Source organism: Hyperoodon ampullatus (genome assembly GCF_949752795.1).
Source record: "Hyperoodon ampullatus genome assembly, chromosome: 14".
Lineage (NCBI taxonomy): Eukaryota > Metazoa > Chordata > Mammalia > Artiodactyla > Ziphiidae > Hyperoodon > Hyperoodon ampullatus.
In genome coordinates, this window is record NC_136927.1 from 44,162,329 (window position 1) to 44,179,708 (window position 17,380).

General features: G+C 55.2%; 1 protein-coding gene across 6 annotated transcripts; it reads left to right on the forward strand.

Annotated features, from left to right (window-relative positions):
* Nucleotides 1-27: 27 nt before the first annotated feature.
* RNF40 (ring finger protein 40) lies at nucleotides 28-12,310 on the forward strand (the record flags this gene model as incomplete). 6 transcript variants are annotated; one of them, XM_079720041.1, is made up of 19 exons in its annotated part: nucleotides 28-159; nucleotides 589-756; nucleotides 891-1,032; nucleotides 1,689-1,913; nucleotides 2,477-2,598; nucleotides 2,720-2,866; nucleotides 2,966-3,040; nucleotides 4,031-4,150; nucleotides 4,248-4,427; nucleotides 4,634-4,769; nucleotides 5,606-5,727; nucleotides 5,814-6,241; nucleotides 6,328-6,445; nucleotides 6,568-6,717; nucleotides 6,896-7,108; nucleotides 7,189-7,314; nucleotides 8,562-8,702; nucleotides 8,805-8,906; nucleotides 10,849-12,310. In XM_079720041.1, 19 exons carry the CDS (start codon nucleotides 28-30, stop codon nucleotides 11,023-11,025), a joined length of 3,024 nt encoding a protein of 1,007 aa, XP_079576167.1. In that variant the 3' UTR covers nucleotides 11,026-12,310. The 6 variants fall into 6 exon arrangements, with proteins under 6 accessions (XP_079576167.1, XP_079576165.1, XP_079576166.1 ...); XM_079720039.1 differs by having other exon boundaries at nucleotides 1,707-1,917; nucleotides 2,424-2,598; XM_079720040.1 differs by having other exon boundaries at nucleotides 1,707-1,917; nucleotides 2,463-2,598.
* Between the last annotated feature and the right edge of the window lie 5,070 nt (nucleotides 12,311-17,380).

The following is a 17,380-nucleotide window of genomic DNA, read 5'->3' on the forward strand; positions in this document are numbered from 1 at the left end:
CCAGCGCCGCTCCTCGCCGCCGCGGCCATGTCTGGGCCCGGCAACAAACGCGCCGCCGGCGATGGGGGCTCGGGGCCCCCAGAGAAGAAGCTGAGTCGCGAGGAGAAGACCACAACCACGCTTATAGAGCCCATTCGTCTTGGGGGCATCTCTTCCACGGTTCGTGGGCTCCTGTTTCAGGCCTCACAACTTAACCAGAACTCCCATCTCTGTTCTCCGTCCACGTCGTCCAGAACCTTACTCCCAGTTGCCCAGGTTTAGCAAGATCCACTTTTCAGAACACTCTGTTGAAAGAAACCGAGGACACGATGTCTGCCTTCCCTTTACAGATAGGAAAACAGGTTCCCAGAGGGCGTGTGACTTGTCAAAGACTTCACAGTTAGGAAGAGGCAGAAGCAGAACGTGACCCTCCTCACAACCGAGACGCTTTCTCTGTGGGTGTCTGAGCCTCTTTAAATCCTGTTAGCAGTTAGTCTGGGGATACTCCCTTCTCCCATCCATTCCATTTTGCTTTTCTTTGTCTCTTCCTGTGATTGGGTTCTTGGTCCCTGCTTGACCACCTTCTCGGCCCCTTTGTTTCCTTGGTAGGAGGAGATGGACTTGAAGGTTTTGCAGTTCAAGAATAAGAAACTGGCAGAGCGGTTGGAACAGAGACAGGCTTGTGAAGATGAACTCCGAGAACGAATTGAGAAGTTGGAGAAGCGGCAGGCCACAGATGACGCCACACTCCTCATTGTCAATCGCTACTGGGCCCAGGTGGATGCCTTTCTACTTTCCAAGACCTGGCCTTGATCCAGCTGCCAATCCTCAGACTCCTCTGCTAGGAAAGGAGTATCTTGCTGGGAAGCACCTGAGGGATTCATAACATTTTTGGTGCTTTCTTCCTTCAGCTGGATGAAACTGTGGAAGCCCTTCTCCGACACCATGAGAGACAGGGGGAGCTGTCTTCAGGGACAGAGGCGCCTGGGACCCAGGAGGGGCCAACACGTGATGAGACCCCTCTCACAGAGCCAGGGACATCGGAGCTGAGGGGTAGGGCCAGAGCCCTGGGATCTGGGAAGCTTAATTAAGTTCTGGGGAAGGTCCTGGAGAGGAGGGAACTTTGACATTAGGCTGCTGAATTCCGTGCCTGCGCGCGCGCGCACACACACACACACACACACACACACACACACACACACACAAATTGATTTCATATCTGGGCAGCAAAGGGCAGTGGGTAAGAACACAGGTTTTGGAATCTGAGTGACATGGTTAAGAGTGAAATTCATGTTTTGACACTCTTAGTTCAAGAAAGTATTAAATGTTGACTGTGTAGTTGACATTGTTGTAGCTTTGGAGGAGACAAAGAAAATAAAAAAGAAATACTTACTGCCCCAACCATTAGGGAGAAAGTGATTATAAACCATAAGAAAAAAGTATAGGGGTCCCTGAGTGGGAATTAGTGTGTGTGCACACTAGTTTAGCTTGGGAAGGCAGAGAAGGCCTTCCCTGAGGAAGTGATTTGGTAGCTCTCTGGCTTTGAGGAAATTACCTCACTGAACTGCAGTTATTTCACTTTTAAGATGGGGATAACACAGTACTACAGGTGTTGGTTATGTTGACTCAGTGAGCCATAGAGAGTTGAAGGAGGCGATCTGGACCTTGGTACGGAGTGGTGATAACTGTTACCATTATCCTCATGAGAGTCTGTCCATCCCTCCCAGAGCCCCTGCCAATGCAGCTGCGGCCACCTCTCAGTGAGCCAGCCTTGGCTTTTGTGGTGGCCCTGGGTGCGAGCAGTAGTGAGGAGGTGGAGCTGCAGCTGCAGGGCCGCATGGAATTCTCCAAGGCAGCTGTGTCCCGTGTCGTGGAGGCCTCCGACCGCCTACAGCGCCAGGTGGAGGAGCTCTGTCAGCGAGTATACAGCCGAGGTTAGTTCTTTGTGCCCCCACCCCAGAGGTGTCCGACTCCATTTGCATCTTTATGGTATCCCCTCCTCAGTGCTCCTGGCCCAGAGGCAGCCACAGTTCCCCAAGGAATAAATCAGCCATGTTTTCAGGGGAAGGGTTAGGCTGTTGATGGTGGCTCTCGTTTTGATTCCTGGAGTTGAGCTCTAGAGAGATGGGTGGGAGGAGTTGTTGATGCTGGGGGAGCCTCCCCCTTGTGGCTGGAGACCTCTTGGGAGCATTGTGCACAAATCTTGGTGGCAGTTGCTGATCCACAAGGCATAGCAGCAAGTGCCCAGGCTTTGCAGGCAGACTGACTTCTTCCAGCCTTAGTTCTGTCAGTCCAGCCTGGGCGTTCTGAGCAAATGGCTCTCCTCTCTGAGCTGGTTTCCTCCTTTGTGCAGTGGGGACAAAGACTTCTGGCTTTGTCATGAGAAAATGGCAAGACAGCTGGTGGATCACACTGGGCACATAGCAGACTCCAGGATGAGTTAGTACTTTGACCCATTGCCCTGGACTTGGCTCTTACCTGAGCCCTCCCTTCCCAGGGGACAGTGAGCCCCCCAGTGAGGCGGCTCGGGCACGCACCCGGGAGCTGGGCCGTGAGAACCGGCGACTGCAGGACTTGGCCACCCAGCTACAGGAGAAGCACCACCGCATCTCGTTGGAGGTGGGAGTTGGGCTTTTAGGGTGGGATTAGAACCAGGGCAGGGTTTGGATTAGATGGGCACCCAAGGATCTCAGGGAGCCGGGTCTCTTATCTAAGCACCTGTCCCCTTCCTTGTCCCCAGTACTCTGAGCTCCAGGATAAAGTGACATCTTCAGAGACCAAAGTGCTGGAGATGGAGACGACAGTAGAAGACCTGCAGTGGGACATTGAGAAGTTGCGGAAGCGTGAGCAAAAGCTCAATAAGCACCTAGCGGAGGCCTTGGAGCAGGTAGGGTCAGACACTGGGTCACATGGAGCCAGAGCAGGGTACTTGAGGCCCTCACTTCTCTCCTCCACACCCATCTGTTCCTCTGTCTTCTCTCCACAGCTCAACTCTGGCTACTATGTATCTGGGAGCTCCTCAGGCTTTCACGGGGGCCAGATCACACTCAGCATGCAGAAGGTGAGCAGCAGCATTCTTCCTCGTCCCTCCCACAACCTTTTCTCTACCCTACCCTTGAACGTCCCCTCAGAATTAAGGACAGACGTCGAACTATGGTCTCGGAGGTCTTTCCCCGTTACTCACAGTGCTCTTTATTTCATTCTTTCATATGTGTATTCAGTAAATAATTGCTGAACACTAAGTGCTAGGTACTGTGTAGGAAGCAGGCATTTTGGAGAACGAAACAGACAGGAATTAAACCTTTCATGGAGCTTAAGTTCTAGTTTGGGTAACTGACAAGAATTAGGTAAGGTCGTACGTACATCAGCTGGTTAAAAGTACCACTTAGGGGCTTCCCTGGTGGCGCAGTGGTTGAGAGTCCACCTGCCGATGCAGGGGACATGGGTTCGTGCCCCGGTCCGGGAAGATCCCACATGCCGCGGAGCGGCTGGGCCCGTGAGCCATGGCCGCTGAGCCTACACGTCCGGAGCCTGTGCTCCGCGGCGGGAGAGACCACATCAGTGAGAGGCCCGCGTACCACACACACACACACACTCAAAAAAAGTACCACTTAGAAAAGAGATCTTGGGGTATGTTGGAGTCAACTGGCATTCTCAGTTGTGTAGCTGAGAAAGGGCCTTGTTGTCGCTGTCTCATTCCTTGTCCTGCTTTTGCTCTCTCAACTCTTGGTCGTTGCACACTTTTTTGGTGCTACAGGGTCACTGGGCCCTGTCTCCCCTTGCTCAGCTTGCTTTTCAGGTCTTCCAGGAAGGCTTCCCTGACCCCCTGTCAGTTACAAGCCTTGCTTCCCAGCACTGACCAGGCAGTACTGAGTTTTCTCCTACTTGCCTGGGAGCCCTTAGGAAAGTGCCCGGGTCCGGCTTGTCCCTGGGCCTTCAGAGTACATCACTGCTCTGCAGAGGGGAGCTTGGGTAGGGCATATGGTGGGGCTATGAGGGAAGCATGCGTCCTGGCCTGGCCCTGCCTCCTACTGCCCTTCCCACTCCTCAGTTTGAGATGCTGAATGCGGAGTTGGAGGAAAACCAGGAATTGGCCAATAGCCGCATGGCAGAGCTGGAGAAGCTGCAGGCCGAACTTCAGGGGGCTGTGCGGACCAATGAGCGCCTCAAGGTGAGCTGTGTTTGGGGCTGGGAGGGCCTGAGCCTGCACGGTAGGAGCTGAGCTCTGAAACCTCTTGCTGATTGCCTTTGGACATCCCTGCCCCTAGGTAGCCCTGCGGAGCCTTCCTGAGGAGGTGGTACGGGAGACAGGGGAGTACCGAATGCTGCAGGCTCAGTTCTCACTGCTCTACAATGAGTCTCTGCAAGTGAAGACCCAGCTGGACGAGGCCCGTGGGCTGCTGCTGGCCACCAAGAATTCCCACCTGAGGCACATTGAGCACATGGAGGTATGCCCTTGGAACAGGGGCCGGGGACAGGGGTAAAGGCCAGACCCTTAGGGTAAGGTTGTTCCTGGGTCAAGGGTGTCAGAGGCCCTGTGTGCCTGCCAGAGGTCCCTTGGGAGTAAATTCTTCCTGAGCTGCTGAGGCCTGAGGTAGGGGGGGCTTGCCAGGAGCCAAGGGGTTGTGTGGGTCCTTAATGCCTCAACCCACAGAGTGATGAGCTGGGGCTGCAGAAGAAGCTGCGCACAGAGGTTATCCAGCTGGAGGATACGCTGGCCCAGGTACGCAAGGAGTACGAGATGCTGCGCATCGAGTTTGAACAGAACCTGGCGGCCAACGAGCAGGCGGGTATGTGGTGAGGACAAGGTTGAGGTGGGGCCTTATCTGGGATTGCTGGGCCCTGGTGTGGCCAGATGCTTATCCAGATGTAAGAGGTTAAGTCCTTTGTTCTCCCAGAGCCTCATCTCTCTGTGGAAAACGGGGACCACACCACCTGGCTCAAAGGCACAGTGAGGCTTACAGCCAGATGAGGTGGCTCATGGAGCAGACTCAGCCAGAACGGGAGCTGTCACCCTCATCCATGCTTCTCTGGCCTTATGGTGCCTCTCTGAGATACTAATTCATTTTTCACACATTTATTGAACACTGTATGATCCAGGCTCAGTTCTAGGCTTGGGGATGATACCAGTGAACAAAACACGACGGATCCCTGTTGTGGAGCAGTGTTATAGTGAAGGAAGATAGACAACAAAGGAGAAGAAAATTGAACGTGTATATTAGGTTGTGACAAATATATCAGGAATAATAAAGCAGGGAGGGCAGATAGGAAATATTATGAGAAATGCCAGGCAAATGTAACTAAGAAGATGATATTTGTTTAAAAAGCCAGAAGAAGTGGACTAACTTACTTTTGTGAATTTACAGTTAGTTGTGTGTTCCTTCGAAAGGAAATTTGGAAATATTTTTAAAATCTGCATTAGCAGAAATAACACACATAGGCAGTGTCAAGTTATGTTTAGGTGAATTCTCTTCATTTATTTGATGAGATCACACTCTACATAAGGCTTCAGTTGTTATCTCCTTTGTAATGAGAGTGATGGCTCTGGCCCTGCCTCTTCCCCCACTGAGGGGTTGGGCCCCTAATCCAGGGACCAACCCAGCCTTAGTTTCCTGTACTCTTCCAGGGCCCATCAACCGGGAGATGCGCCACCTGATCAGCAGCCTCCAAAACCACAACCACCAGCTAAAGGGGGACGCTCAGCGATACAAGCGGAAGCTGCGGGAAGTGCAGGCTGAGATTGCCAAGGTGAGGAGGGGTCTGCCTGGGGAAAGCTGCGGCTAGACCCCAGTGAGCACGTCTCCTCTCAGCCCTGTTCTCTCTCTGCTTTGCAGCTCCGGGCCCAGGCCAGTGGCTCTACCCACTCCATCCCCACCCTGGGCCACCCAGAGGACTCTGGCCTGATTGTCCCAGCCCCAGGGAAAGAAGAGGGTGGGCCAGGCCCTGTTGGTGCCCCTGACGCCAGAAAGGAGATGGCTTCAATGCCTGGTGCTGCCATTACTACCTCCTTGGTGAAGAAGGAAGACCTGGTCCCTTCTGAGGAAGAGGCCCAGGCCCTGACCCCCGGGGCCCAGGGCCCCTCCTCCCGGGGCCGAGAACCTGAGGCCAAACCCAAGCGGGAGCTTCGGGAGCGGGAAGGGCCTGGGCTGGGACCCCCATCTGTAGCCTCAGCTCTCTCAAGGACTGATCGGGAGAAGGTCAAGGTGGAGGAGGCCAAGAGGAAGGAGTCAGAGCTCCTCAAAGGTCTCCGAGCAGAGCTCAAGTGAGGCCCTGTTCCTTTCTCCTTCCCACCCCTGCCAAGTGGCCTCCAAGCCTACTCACCAAGCCTTCCTCCTGTGCCTCCCCCAGGAAGGCCCAGGAAAGTCAGAAGGAGATGAAACTGCTGCTGGACATGTATAAGTCTGCACCCAAGGAGCAGCGGGATAAGGTGCAGCTCATGGCAGCGGAACGCAAGGCCAAGGCTGAGGTGAGGGCAGGTAGGGCCTATGGAGTGTGCAGAGAGGCTGCCCCAGGGGGTTGTAACCAGAGCAGAGCCCTAGGTCAGCAGGAAGCAGTGACAAGAGAGCTCCCTCCTTCTGGTGGTTATAGGTCGATGAGCTACGGAGCCGCATCCGGGAATTAGAGGAGAGGGATCGGAGGGAGAGCAAGAAGATCGCGGATGAGGATGCCCTGCGGCGCATTCGTCAGGCAGAGGAGCAGATAGAACACCTGCAACGCAAGTTGGGTGCCACCAAGCAGGTGCGACCCTGTTCTGGTCCCCTTGCTTCTGAATGTTGGAATTCCCTAAACCTCCTGTTGTAGCACGTGGCCTGGGTCCATTCTGTGGTTCTTTGCTCAGCCGTGTTTTCCTGTGGTTTCCCCACTGTCATCTTGTCCATCTGCTACATTCCATCTTGTCCCTGCCCACTTGCTGCAGGAGGAGGAGGCTCTGCTCTCAGAGATGGATGTGACAGGCCAGGCTTTTGAGGACATGCAGGAGCAGAATGGGCGGCTGCTACAGCAATTGCGGGAAAAGGACGATGCAAACTTTAAGCTGATGTCAGAGCGGATCAAGGCCAACCAGATTCATAAGCTACTGCGGGAGGAGAAGGATGAGCTGGGCGAGCAGGTTCTTGGCCTCAAGTCCCAGGTATGGCTGCCCTGGGCTTGTTAGGGTGGAGCTGGAGAGGCAGGGGCTCCCCAGCACTGAATCCCCACCCCTGTCCTCAGGTGGATGCCCAGCTGCTGACCGTGCAGAAGCTGGAGGAAAAAGAGCGGGCCTTGCAGGGCAGCCTCGGGGGTGTGGAGAAGGAGCTGACACTGCGCAGCCAGGCCCTGGAGCTCAACAAGAGGAAGGTGAGGCCAGACCTATGCGAGGGGACAGCAACCTGGGATTCTGGCTCACAGCCTCACGTTGTGACTCTGCCTAGAGAACTTGAAGCAGATGACCTGGGCCAAAGTCTGGCTCTGCTTCATCTCACAGCCCAGCTCATGTCTCTGACACTTACTGTGTTCCAGACTGTGTGCTGGAGGACTTTCCATGCTTGGTCACATTTCAGTCTGAAAATAATCCTACAACAGTTTTTGTTGTTACCTTTCATAAGTGAGAAGACTGAGGCTCAGGGAGGTAGCTGACTTGCTCAAGAAAGAGTGGAACTGGAATTTGGGCCCGGGTCTCCTTGGCTCCACAGCCCACAACCTAACCACTGCATTGGTTAGCTGTGAAATGGGCATGGTGGTCTCTGTCATGTAGTTGTATTAAACCTAAGAAATGTTTAGCTTGTGGTAGTTCTTCTTCTGAGGGTAACAGAGTTAGGAATGATCTGTGGCACCCTCTTGGTGACATCACTCCTCTAGCTTATGGTAAAGGCTTAAGATTAACATTGACTTTCATCTTTTTTCCCCTTCTGGACGTTTTTTCTTCTCCATTTGGCTCATTCATTTAAGCAGTATTAGTCATACCTTTGCTGTATACCAGGACCTGCACTAAGTGCTGGGGAGATCACGGGAACAAGACCGCCTTGCTGGAAGTGGGAACTTCCAGTTTTGAGGGGCAGATAGCAAGCCATTAATCCCACAGACAAAATAACATTATTACAGATCATAGCATGTTTTTTTGGGGGGGGGGCATGCTGCACAGCTTGTGGGCCACAGCAGTGAAAGCCTGGAATCCTAACTACTGGGCCACCAGGGAACTCACAGTATGTCTTATGAAGGAAATGGAGGCGGATGAAAGAAAAATAGGACAGCCTGTTTCAGGAGGTGACATTTGAGCTGAGGCCTCAGGGGGTTGCAGGAAAAAAATATGTGTTGAGGGAGTTGAGGGGAGCAGAGAGAGGAGCCCGGTGAAGCCTCAAGGACAGGAGAGAGCGTTACGTAGGTGAGGAACTGAAGGTGTTGGGAATGAGGTAGACTAGGAGGAGGTGAGGGTTCAGAGGTCAGGAGACAGAACCAGTTCCAGTGAAGATACTGGACTTATCCCGAGAGCAGGAATCACTGGATGGTTGACACAAGCATCTGTGGGCCATGGCTCCACATGCCTGACTCCCCAGGCTCAGGCAAACGGCAAACGGTGCCCCTCCTCCCCACTCCACCCACCTCAGGCTGTGGAAGCAGCTCAGCTGGCCGAGGACCTGAAGGTACAGCTGGAGCACGTGCAGACACGGCTGCGAGAGATCCAGCCTTGCCTGGCAGAGAGCCGGGCCGCCCGTGAGAAAGAGAGCTTCAACCTCAAGAGGGCTCAGGTGTGTGGCGGGCAGGGGGTGGAGGCGGGGTGGAGGCGGGGTGGGGGCAGGAGGTTCAGATTGAGGACCCTTGCACTCAGCCTAGCCCCTCTCCTGCCCCAGGAGGACATCTCACGGCTGCGGCGCAAGCTGGAGAAGCAGAGGAAGGTGGAGGTTTACGCAGATGCCGATGAAATCCTCCAGGAGGAGATCAAGGAGTACAAGGTGGGGCCTTGGGGCTGGGTTGTGCTCCAGGAATCTTAGATGACCTAGGAATCTTAGATGGGGGGTTGGTGAGAGCTCTGGTGGGTAGTTTGGGGAACCCAGAAATAAGGTAGGATGGCAAAACCTGGGCAGAACCTGTTGTGGAGAATCAGATAACTATCAAGTATGGTACACATACTATGTGCCAGGCAGAGTGCCTGGCTAGGTGTGAGGGGGCTAGGCACTAGACCTGGTCTCAGATCTCTTGAAACTGACAGTCTGTTGGAGGAGGCAGCCAAGTAATTCTCCCATCTGAGTGATGAGCAGTGTGATGGCAGAGGCCAGAGGGGCTGTGGGAAATCAGGGGAGCCCCTTAACAGCCATGGTGGTCAGCAGGCTTCCTGAAAGGAATATCATCCAAAGGAAAACTGAAGAGTGAGTCAGGGTTGGCCGTGATGAATGGGGATGAAAGGGTTCCAGCAAAGGGAAAGGCAGAGGTGGAGGCCCTTAGTTGAGAGAGGCGTGCTGGAGGACAGAGCTGGACAGTCGTAGTTGGAGGACAGAACATGGGTTTTGTGCTGAGTGACAAGCCTGGTGGGGGTTGGGCAGTGTTAGATCCTGAAGGGTTTGTAAACCAGGTTGAGCTGCTTGGCATATCCTGGAGTCAGTGTGCAGAGAGTGACGTCTCAGGGATGTTGAGGATGAGGTGCCTGTGGGACTTCTTGGGAGGCTGTCTGGGAAGGCACTCAAAGCAAAAGGGCTGGTCTGGAGGACAGGAGTTTGTGGGGGATTGTCAGCAGAGGCAAAGGTAGAAGCCACATGTAACTGTCGTCACCCAGGGAGGGTCTGTGGCATGACACGGAACAGGGGTCACTCCCCCTGAGGAGCCTCGAAACTTAAATGATGGACAGAGGAAGAGAAGCCTGTAGTTTAGGAGGAAGGAGAGCGATCTAGAGGGAATTGATTGGGGAAGAGTTTCAAGGAGGCAGGGGTGAGCTCAGAACTGCCAAGAAGGCAAATGAAGCAAGTGTTGAGAGATGCCTCTTGGATTTGGCAGTCTTGGTGGGAGTTCTTGGGCAGAGGTGGAGGTGGAGGCCAGATCACCTGGACTCTCACCTACTGGAGTGAGGAAAGGGTGGAGAGTGAGTCAGTAAATAGACAACCTGTTGAAGCAGTTTAGCCTTGAAGGGGCAGAGGCAGCTCGAGGCAGCCATGAGGGAGCAGGGAAGGGTTTTTGGAGAAACAACAGACTTCGCAGCCTGTCAAATGCTGATGGGTAGGGTTCTGAGAGCTAGGGAAGAGGTGATGCTTGTGGGGAGTTGCTGAGGTGGCGGGCAGGGCAGAGGATGAATGTAGGGAATGCTGAGTTGAGGGAATTTCTTGTCTGGAGTTGGAAGTGAGACCTGGTGGCAGGTGAGAAGTTTCAAGATAGGAGAGGAGATTTGTAAAACCTCCTTAGAGATAAATGAATCCCAGGCCCCAGAGCAGGATTTCTGGGCAGCACCAGGGATGGGCCCAGTTGAGGGTTGAGAACAGCAGATTTCTAGTGGCACTGCCATGCCCACCTGTGACTCACCAGATGCAGGTGGAGAGAAGGTAGACAGTCGGCTTAAGCCAGGATTGGGGTTTTGCCAGAGAAAGCCAGAGGGGCAAGAGATGAAGCCCCAGGGCAGAGGAGCTCAGGTTGGAGCCTGTGGGTCATTGACCTTTAGAGGGGACATGTGACCACTGGCCATCACCACCCAGGTTAGAGTCTAGACTGCTACTTTCTAGTTTTGAAACCTGGGCTTTTGAGCCTCAGTTTCCTCATCTGGAGAGTGCTTATCCCTACCTCCTAGGGCTATGGTGAGAGTTAGGTGCAGTCTGCTCTGTGGTGGCCTTAGTCTGGACCACCTCTTGCTATCAGCTTGGGATCCGGGCCCTGTCAGGATTGTTCCTGAGCTGATGCCTTTGCCCTGCCCAGGCGCGGTTGACCTGCCCCTGCTGTAATACCCGCAAGAAGGATGCAGTTCTCACCAAGTGCTTCCACGTTTTCTGCTTCGAGTGCGTACGGGGCCGCTATGAGGCCCGCCAGAGGAAGTGCCCCAAGTGCAACGCAGCCTTTGGTGCCCATGACTTCCACCGTGTCTACATCAGCTGAACCCATAACTCAGGGGACTTTGGAACACCCATGGACCCTGGGGGCTGTGCCTCCAGTCCCTCCCCACCCCACACCCAGTGGCCCCCACCCTCCATTCCAGATCCTGTGAGCCCAGCCCCTCCCCATGTAGTTGGTTTTGGGGGCGCCCCAGTGCATGCTAGTGGGAGTGGGATTAACCAAGCTCAGTTTCACCTTTTCCCCAAGGTCAGAACTACAGCCTAGGGGGCACTGCTGTGAGAGGCCTGAGGGGCCCAGAGCACTCAATGGAACTTCCTGGAACCTGGCCCTAAACCTTCTCCAGCTGACTCCACGGGCCCATCCCAGCCCTAAGGGGAAATTCCCCAGGCTGTGACTTCCCACACAAGTGGAAGTTCACTACCTGCTTACACACCCACAAGTAAGGACCAGGAGTGGGTCAGATCCTCAGCTCCTTGCTCTGAGACTGGGCTCTGGGGCCCAGGGAGTTTCTTTACCCTCTGCTCCCCAGACCTGGGCAGACCTTCCCTCGTGTGGAGTTCCTTGGGCTCTTTGGTCTTATACTAAGAGCACCTCCTTGGTGGGGGCACTGTCTTCTGGGAAGCTCTAAGGTTGCTGCAGTCACCTTGCAGTCACCTTGCACTCATCTTGGGAGTGCTGAACTAAGATCATCAGTTTCTATTTTTTTTTTTTTTTTGCGGTACGCGGGCCTCTCACTGCTGTGGCCTCTCCCGTTGCGGAGCACAGGCCCCGGACGCGCAGGCTCAGCGGCCATGGCCCACGGGCCTAGCCGCTCCGCGGCATGCGGGATCCTCCTGGACCGGGGCACGAACCCGTGTCCCCTGCATTGGCAGGCGGACTCTCAACCACTGCGCCACCAGGGAAGCCCCGTTTCTATTCTAATCAGACCCCTCCCCATCTCTACTTCGCTCCCAGGCCCCACTTAAACCCACCTGATGCTTCCCAGGGGTCCGCTGGGTCCCTAGCCCTGACCCTGCTTTCATCCTGGTGGCCTTAACTTTGATAGAGGCAAAACTTCGAGGGGGAAAGGGACAGACTAGCCTGCTGGGCCGACTTCCAATCATTCCAGGTAGAAGAGCTTCATCTAACACCCTGTGACTGAGCCTGTACCCACAATGCTTCCTGTGCTGCCTGCCCAAGCAAACTCTACCGGGCTGTGAAGGCAGTATGCAGGGGCCTGGAAGGTGGAGCTGCTGAGAGGTGCAAGGCTCCACTGGGACCCACAGCCCCTGCTCTAGAGATGTCTTGTATAGGCTGTTAATTGTTTTGAATAAACGTCCAACCCTCAGTCTATAGTCCGGGTAGCCAGGCTTCCTGCCCTAAATGTGGTTCCGGATTTTGGCTGTTAACACTTGTTCCCAGCGCTGCGCTGGCTGGTGTGTGAACCTGGAGGGCCTGCACATATGAGACCCCACTCCCAACACCTGGTTAGACTGGGCCTGTGGGAGGGGCGCGTCTGCAGGGAGAAAGCGTCGTGGTCAGCACTCTGTCACCAGTCGGCCCATTCTGTTCCCATCGGGAGGGGCTGACACACCCTGGATCTCCGCAGCTCTGCCGGCCAGGTCCGTGCGTGCTCGCCACAGCCCGCGCAGTCATCGGCGGCAGGGATGCTGGGAACCCCGAAGTACATCCTGGGAAATGTAGTTCTGTATTGGCACTTGTAGGCAAGATCCTCGGAGGGGAGAGCCGGGTCCCCGGTTGTGCTGGCCAGAGGCGGGCCTGGACCCCAGTCTGTGGGCCGTTTCTCCCCAATGGCTTCACCCGCCCTTCCCCCTCGGAAGGACAAACAGGACGCCTCAGCGTGTGACTTATTTCATTGTGACCTGCACCGGCCACTGGCCTTGTTCTCGGGAACCGTATGTCCAGCGGCGCCTGTGGGTTCAGTGTGCTGTCGGGTCCGCGGCCAGAGCCTTCACCGAGGCTGCACTGGGGCTCGCGCACGGGCCGGTGTTGACCGGGCGTGGTGCCGGAGCTGGAGCTGGAACTGGAGTCGTGGCCCCGACTTGTCAGCAGTCACGCCCTTGCGCGACGCTGCGGCTTTATCAGAGGTCGCACCTTCGCTGGGGCTCGCGGCCTTGTCCGCCTTTGGGCTCCGCCTGGTGCCCAAGGTTTCGGCGGGGCCGCAGCGGTTGGACCAGGTCGCACCAGAGACGGAGACGCGGGCTACAGTGACTTCCGGCGCAGGGCTGGCGGCAGTGGGCGCGCTCGCCGAGGCGCGAGCCGTGGCGGGGGATGGCATCGGGCCGTCGAGGAAGTGTCCGTGGCTCCCGGCAGTGGTGGCCAGGGTGGGAAAAAACGCAGCATATTGTATCATAGAGATGCCGTCGGGCTCTGAGAGGAGCGCTGCGCCCTAGAGCGGGCCGGGGTCCGCGAATCTTCTGTGAGCCGTACCCTGTTTCCCAGGAGTCACCTCCACGTGGGCTCCTTAACAAATGCAAGTGACTGCGACACCTCCCCAAATATCTCTCCTGGGCTAGTCTCCATATCCAGTAGGGCTAAAATCTCCGAGTCCTCATGCTTAATAAAGTATGCCCAAACCACTTTCTCAAGCTCCAGACCAAGGGAGTGGGATAAAAATCCCAGAATTTGTGGGAGGAGCAAGCACTGATGCTGCCGGAAGAACAGAGTAAACTCACCATAAACGCTGGTTTGCAATGAGCCTGCCCAGTGCTGGGAGGATCTGCCTTAGGGGCTGGTCAGCCCCTTCCACTCAGGATGTTTGATCCCTTACAACCCCCAGTAACCTCAGTGGCTGTGTGATACCCTGGGCCCTTGGGATGGGCAGGCCAAAGCTCCTCCTGAACCAGTCTTGACCTTGACTGGCCTCTGGGGGTAAGCAGATGTTGGCCTCAGTGGCAAAGTTACGTGTTTTAGCCAGAATTAAGGCTACTGTCTGTGATTGGCCCCAGGGTCCAGGGGAGCATTTGACATTAACCACTCTCTTTAAAACTTCCCTTGGGCCCTGTGGTGCTACACTTTCCTGCTTTTCCTCATACTTATTATCTTCTCACAGTCCTCCTCCTCTACCTATAAGCTAGACCCTCTCCTTTCTACTCTACTGCTCTCCCTGGGTGTGTTTATCCAGGACCCAGCTAGCAGCTAGGCTGCTAAGGCCCATCTCCTCCAACCCAGTTGTCTTTCCTGAGCCCCAGACCTGGTAAATCACCATCATTTGTGGCCAGGGCTGGGGGAGGGGGATAAGATCACATCACTCTCCTTAATCCCTTCTCCCCCAATGGTGCCCTTATTCCAAAGTTACTCAAACAGGATGCTCTACACTCCAGGCTCTGCTCTCTCCCTTTTCTCAATTTCCACTCCACTATGCTCTAAGCCTACACCTAACTGTTATGCACCCTCTATCCCCCACCACACCTGTTATGCACCCTCTATCCCCCACCACACCACTGGCCCCTACACTTACTATTTCCTGTTCCTGCAGCCCTCAACCTTCAGGTCACTTCCTCTGCCAGTTTCCTGACCCTCTGCTGTGGCAGGTACCACGTCTGGATACACAGCCCCTTCTGCTAAGTATGAACCAATGTGCTCCAGTGTCTGTTCTTCCCCTGTAGTCCCCTCACTTTGCTGAGGATCTTCCTGTGCTGAGGTACCTCAGTGTCCCCAGGGAATATAGAATAGCCTTCATTACTCGCTTCTACATGAAACACAATTCCCTCCTCTCTTTCCCCCTTCTCCACCGCCCCCCACCCTGCTTTCCAGATGGAAAAGGGGAAGGAGAGACAACTGAGTCTGCCTTGGGAGTCTGGGTCAGAGAAGCACAGGGAAGGTGGGGAGACAGCTTCCTGGCTGGGGCAGGGGCCCCCGGCAGACTGGGGCAGGGGCAGGCAACGGGTTAGAGCAAGTATTGACCTCCAGCAGCTGCTCAGGGGCCATGGCCAGGTCTAGGTTCAGGAGATAGCACTGAGGCAAGCCTGCAAGGCGGATTCAGCAGAGCAACCCCTGCCTGGCCCAGTGTGGAGCCCAGGCCAGGCCCAGGCAGGCCCAGCGGTGGGGGAGGAGAGGCTTGGTTGGGTGCAGAGCTTGCTCCTGGCCATTCTGGTTTCCCTCAGCACCTTGCATCTTAGGCAAATGGCCGCCTCCTGTTAGCCTCAGCCTCTCCACACGTTGGGGGCTCACGGGCTACATCCTGAGAGTGAGATGACAAGCCAGGTCACCACCCACCTCTCCTCGGGGTCTAGGAGGCTCTGGTCCAGAGGAAGGGCTGGGCCAGGTCCAGGACCCAGGCGAACCAGGGGAGGTGGCTGCCGGCTTCTGGAACTAGAATCTTAGGCACTTTGCCTTGTGGCCATCTGGGGAGGGTGCAGGTGTTGGGGCCCAAGAGGCCTCCCTGGGGCAGCACGGCTGGACCCGAGCCAGCCAGTGCCAGAGTCACCAGGCTGCCACTCAGAAGTCGGCATGTCGTGCTGCTTGGCTCTGCCACCTTCTCAACACATTTCTGCCCCTGTCTCCCAAGGGGGCAGATTTTAAAACTCTATAAACCCTCAGGCTCCCACCAGCAAGCTCTGGATGGGGATTTTAGGCCTCTGGGAAGAGGGCTGCAAGGGCGGCCTGGGGCTGGGCTGAGCTTTTGAGGTTACACACGGAAGCTGCCCTGGGAGAGGACGGGCTCTCTCAGCTTGCTCTAGGCTTGAAAGAGAAGACAGAAACCACCTGGGAAATCTTACTCCCTTTATTCTCTTCAACTAATCAACATGACCACCAGTGACACAACACTGTTATTGACACACAACACTCAAAAGTGGGGCCTCTCTTCACTCCAGGGGGACAAGTCAGGTGAGTGGGGCTTCCCTCATGGGGGCAAAGGAGTCGGGGCTGCTCACCTGAGGGGCGGGTGCCATGGAACCCACCTCTTGGTTGTGATGGTTTCAAGTTGCCCCACCATTCAGGATTCATGCCCATGCTCCCTTCTGACCTCCATATCCATAGCAGTTTCAAGTTTCAGCCTAAGCTCAGATCAGTTTCTATTCTCCCCTCTGCTTTCACCAATGACGCTGTGACCCTGTGTCGCACTCCTCCACGAGGACACTTCTTAAGAGTCAGGCTTGCGTGGAGTTGAACGAGAGGGTTTGGCTACACTCTGCCTTCCAGACCCAGTTCGGGTGGGAAAGTGCCACGACCCCTGGGCCTTGGCCTGAGCTGGTCAGAGGGACTCTGGACACTGCCACCTCCCACAGCCTGTTCCCTGTTTAGTTCCTCCCAAGATGTAGCTTGCTCTGGGAGGAAAGTACCCAGCTAAAAGAGTTTGGGGAGGTGGGCAACAGAGACCAGGTCACGCCCCAAAGGTCTCTGACTCCGCCCCCTTTCTTGCTATGAAACCCCAGACCCCAACTAATCATGTCCACATCATCCATTCAGTACCGGAGCCAAGACCTCTGGCCCTCACCCTACAGCATGCGAGCATCCTACTACGTATGCTACACCCTAGTCCTCAATTGGCCTTCAGTCAGCCTTTGACCACACTGACCATCTTCCCCTGGACTGACCCTGGAGCCCCAAGGGCTCTCCAGGACCCTTCTGGAGACAGATTCCTCAGACCTGTTTCTGAGAGGATCTGCTTCTAGCTTTACAAGGGGTTTGTCTCTACAACTGAAGTTTCTTTCTGCTGCCATCTTACAGGGAAAACAACCTGCTTGGAGAATCGTCTCCTCTTCCTCAGTCTCAGAGGGACACCCCCTTGGTCCATGCTGTCAATAGAGGCAGGCAGCCTTCTTCTCCCCTCTTGGTGGTGCTCTCTGACCTGGCACTTGGGTGGGGCGGGGCTTTATGCAGATGTTAACAAGGGTCTCCCCGTAGTCATCCAAGGCCTGCCATTTCCTTCTCCCCAGCAGGCCTTGCTTCTTCCTCCTACAGCGTTCTAGACTTCAATCTTTGAATTTGAGGGTCATCCCTTTGGGAACAGGATAGACGAAAGGTGAAGGACTTTCACCTTTTGAACTTTTAGGTAGTGGAATCAGAGGTCTCTTCCACAGGCTTGTAGGAAGCTGGGTCACCCTCTCCAGGGATGTGACTCCTCACCTGGCATCTCAGTCCTCTTACTTCAGGACCACAGTGCGTTACTGGGGCCAGCGTGGGGTCAGTGGGCACTTCCTTTGAACCCAGCACTGGACGGAGTCCTCTCCTTCTTTAAGGGTCTCTAGAGTTAGGGGATGGAGTTCTTGTTACGGATGTTTCAAGAGTTTTCTCTCTCCAACCATTTTAGAAGAAAACAGTCTGTTTCCCCTGACACACACTCCCAGTCATGTGAGCGGGTTTGGCTGGGTTAATGAAAGTATGTCACTGTGTGTGGTGTGTGAGGACTGGAGACAAGCCTGGCCAGGGAGTGTGTTTCTCATCCTTCCAT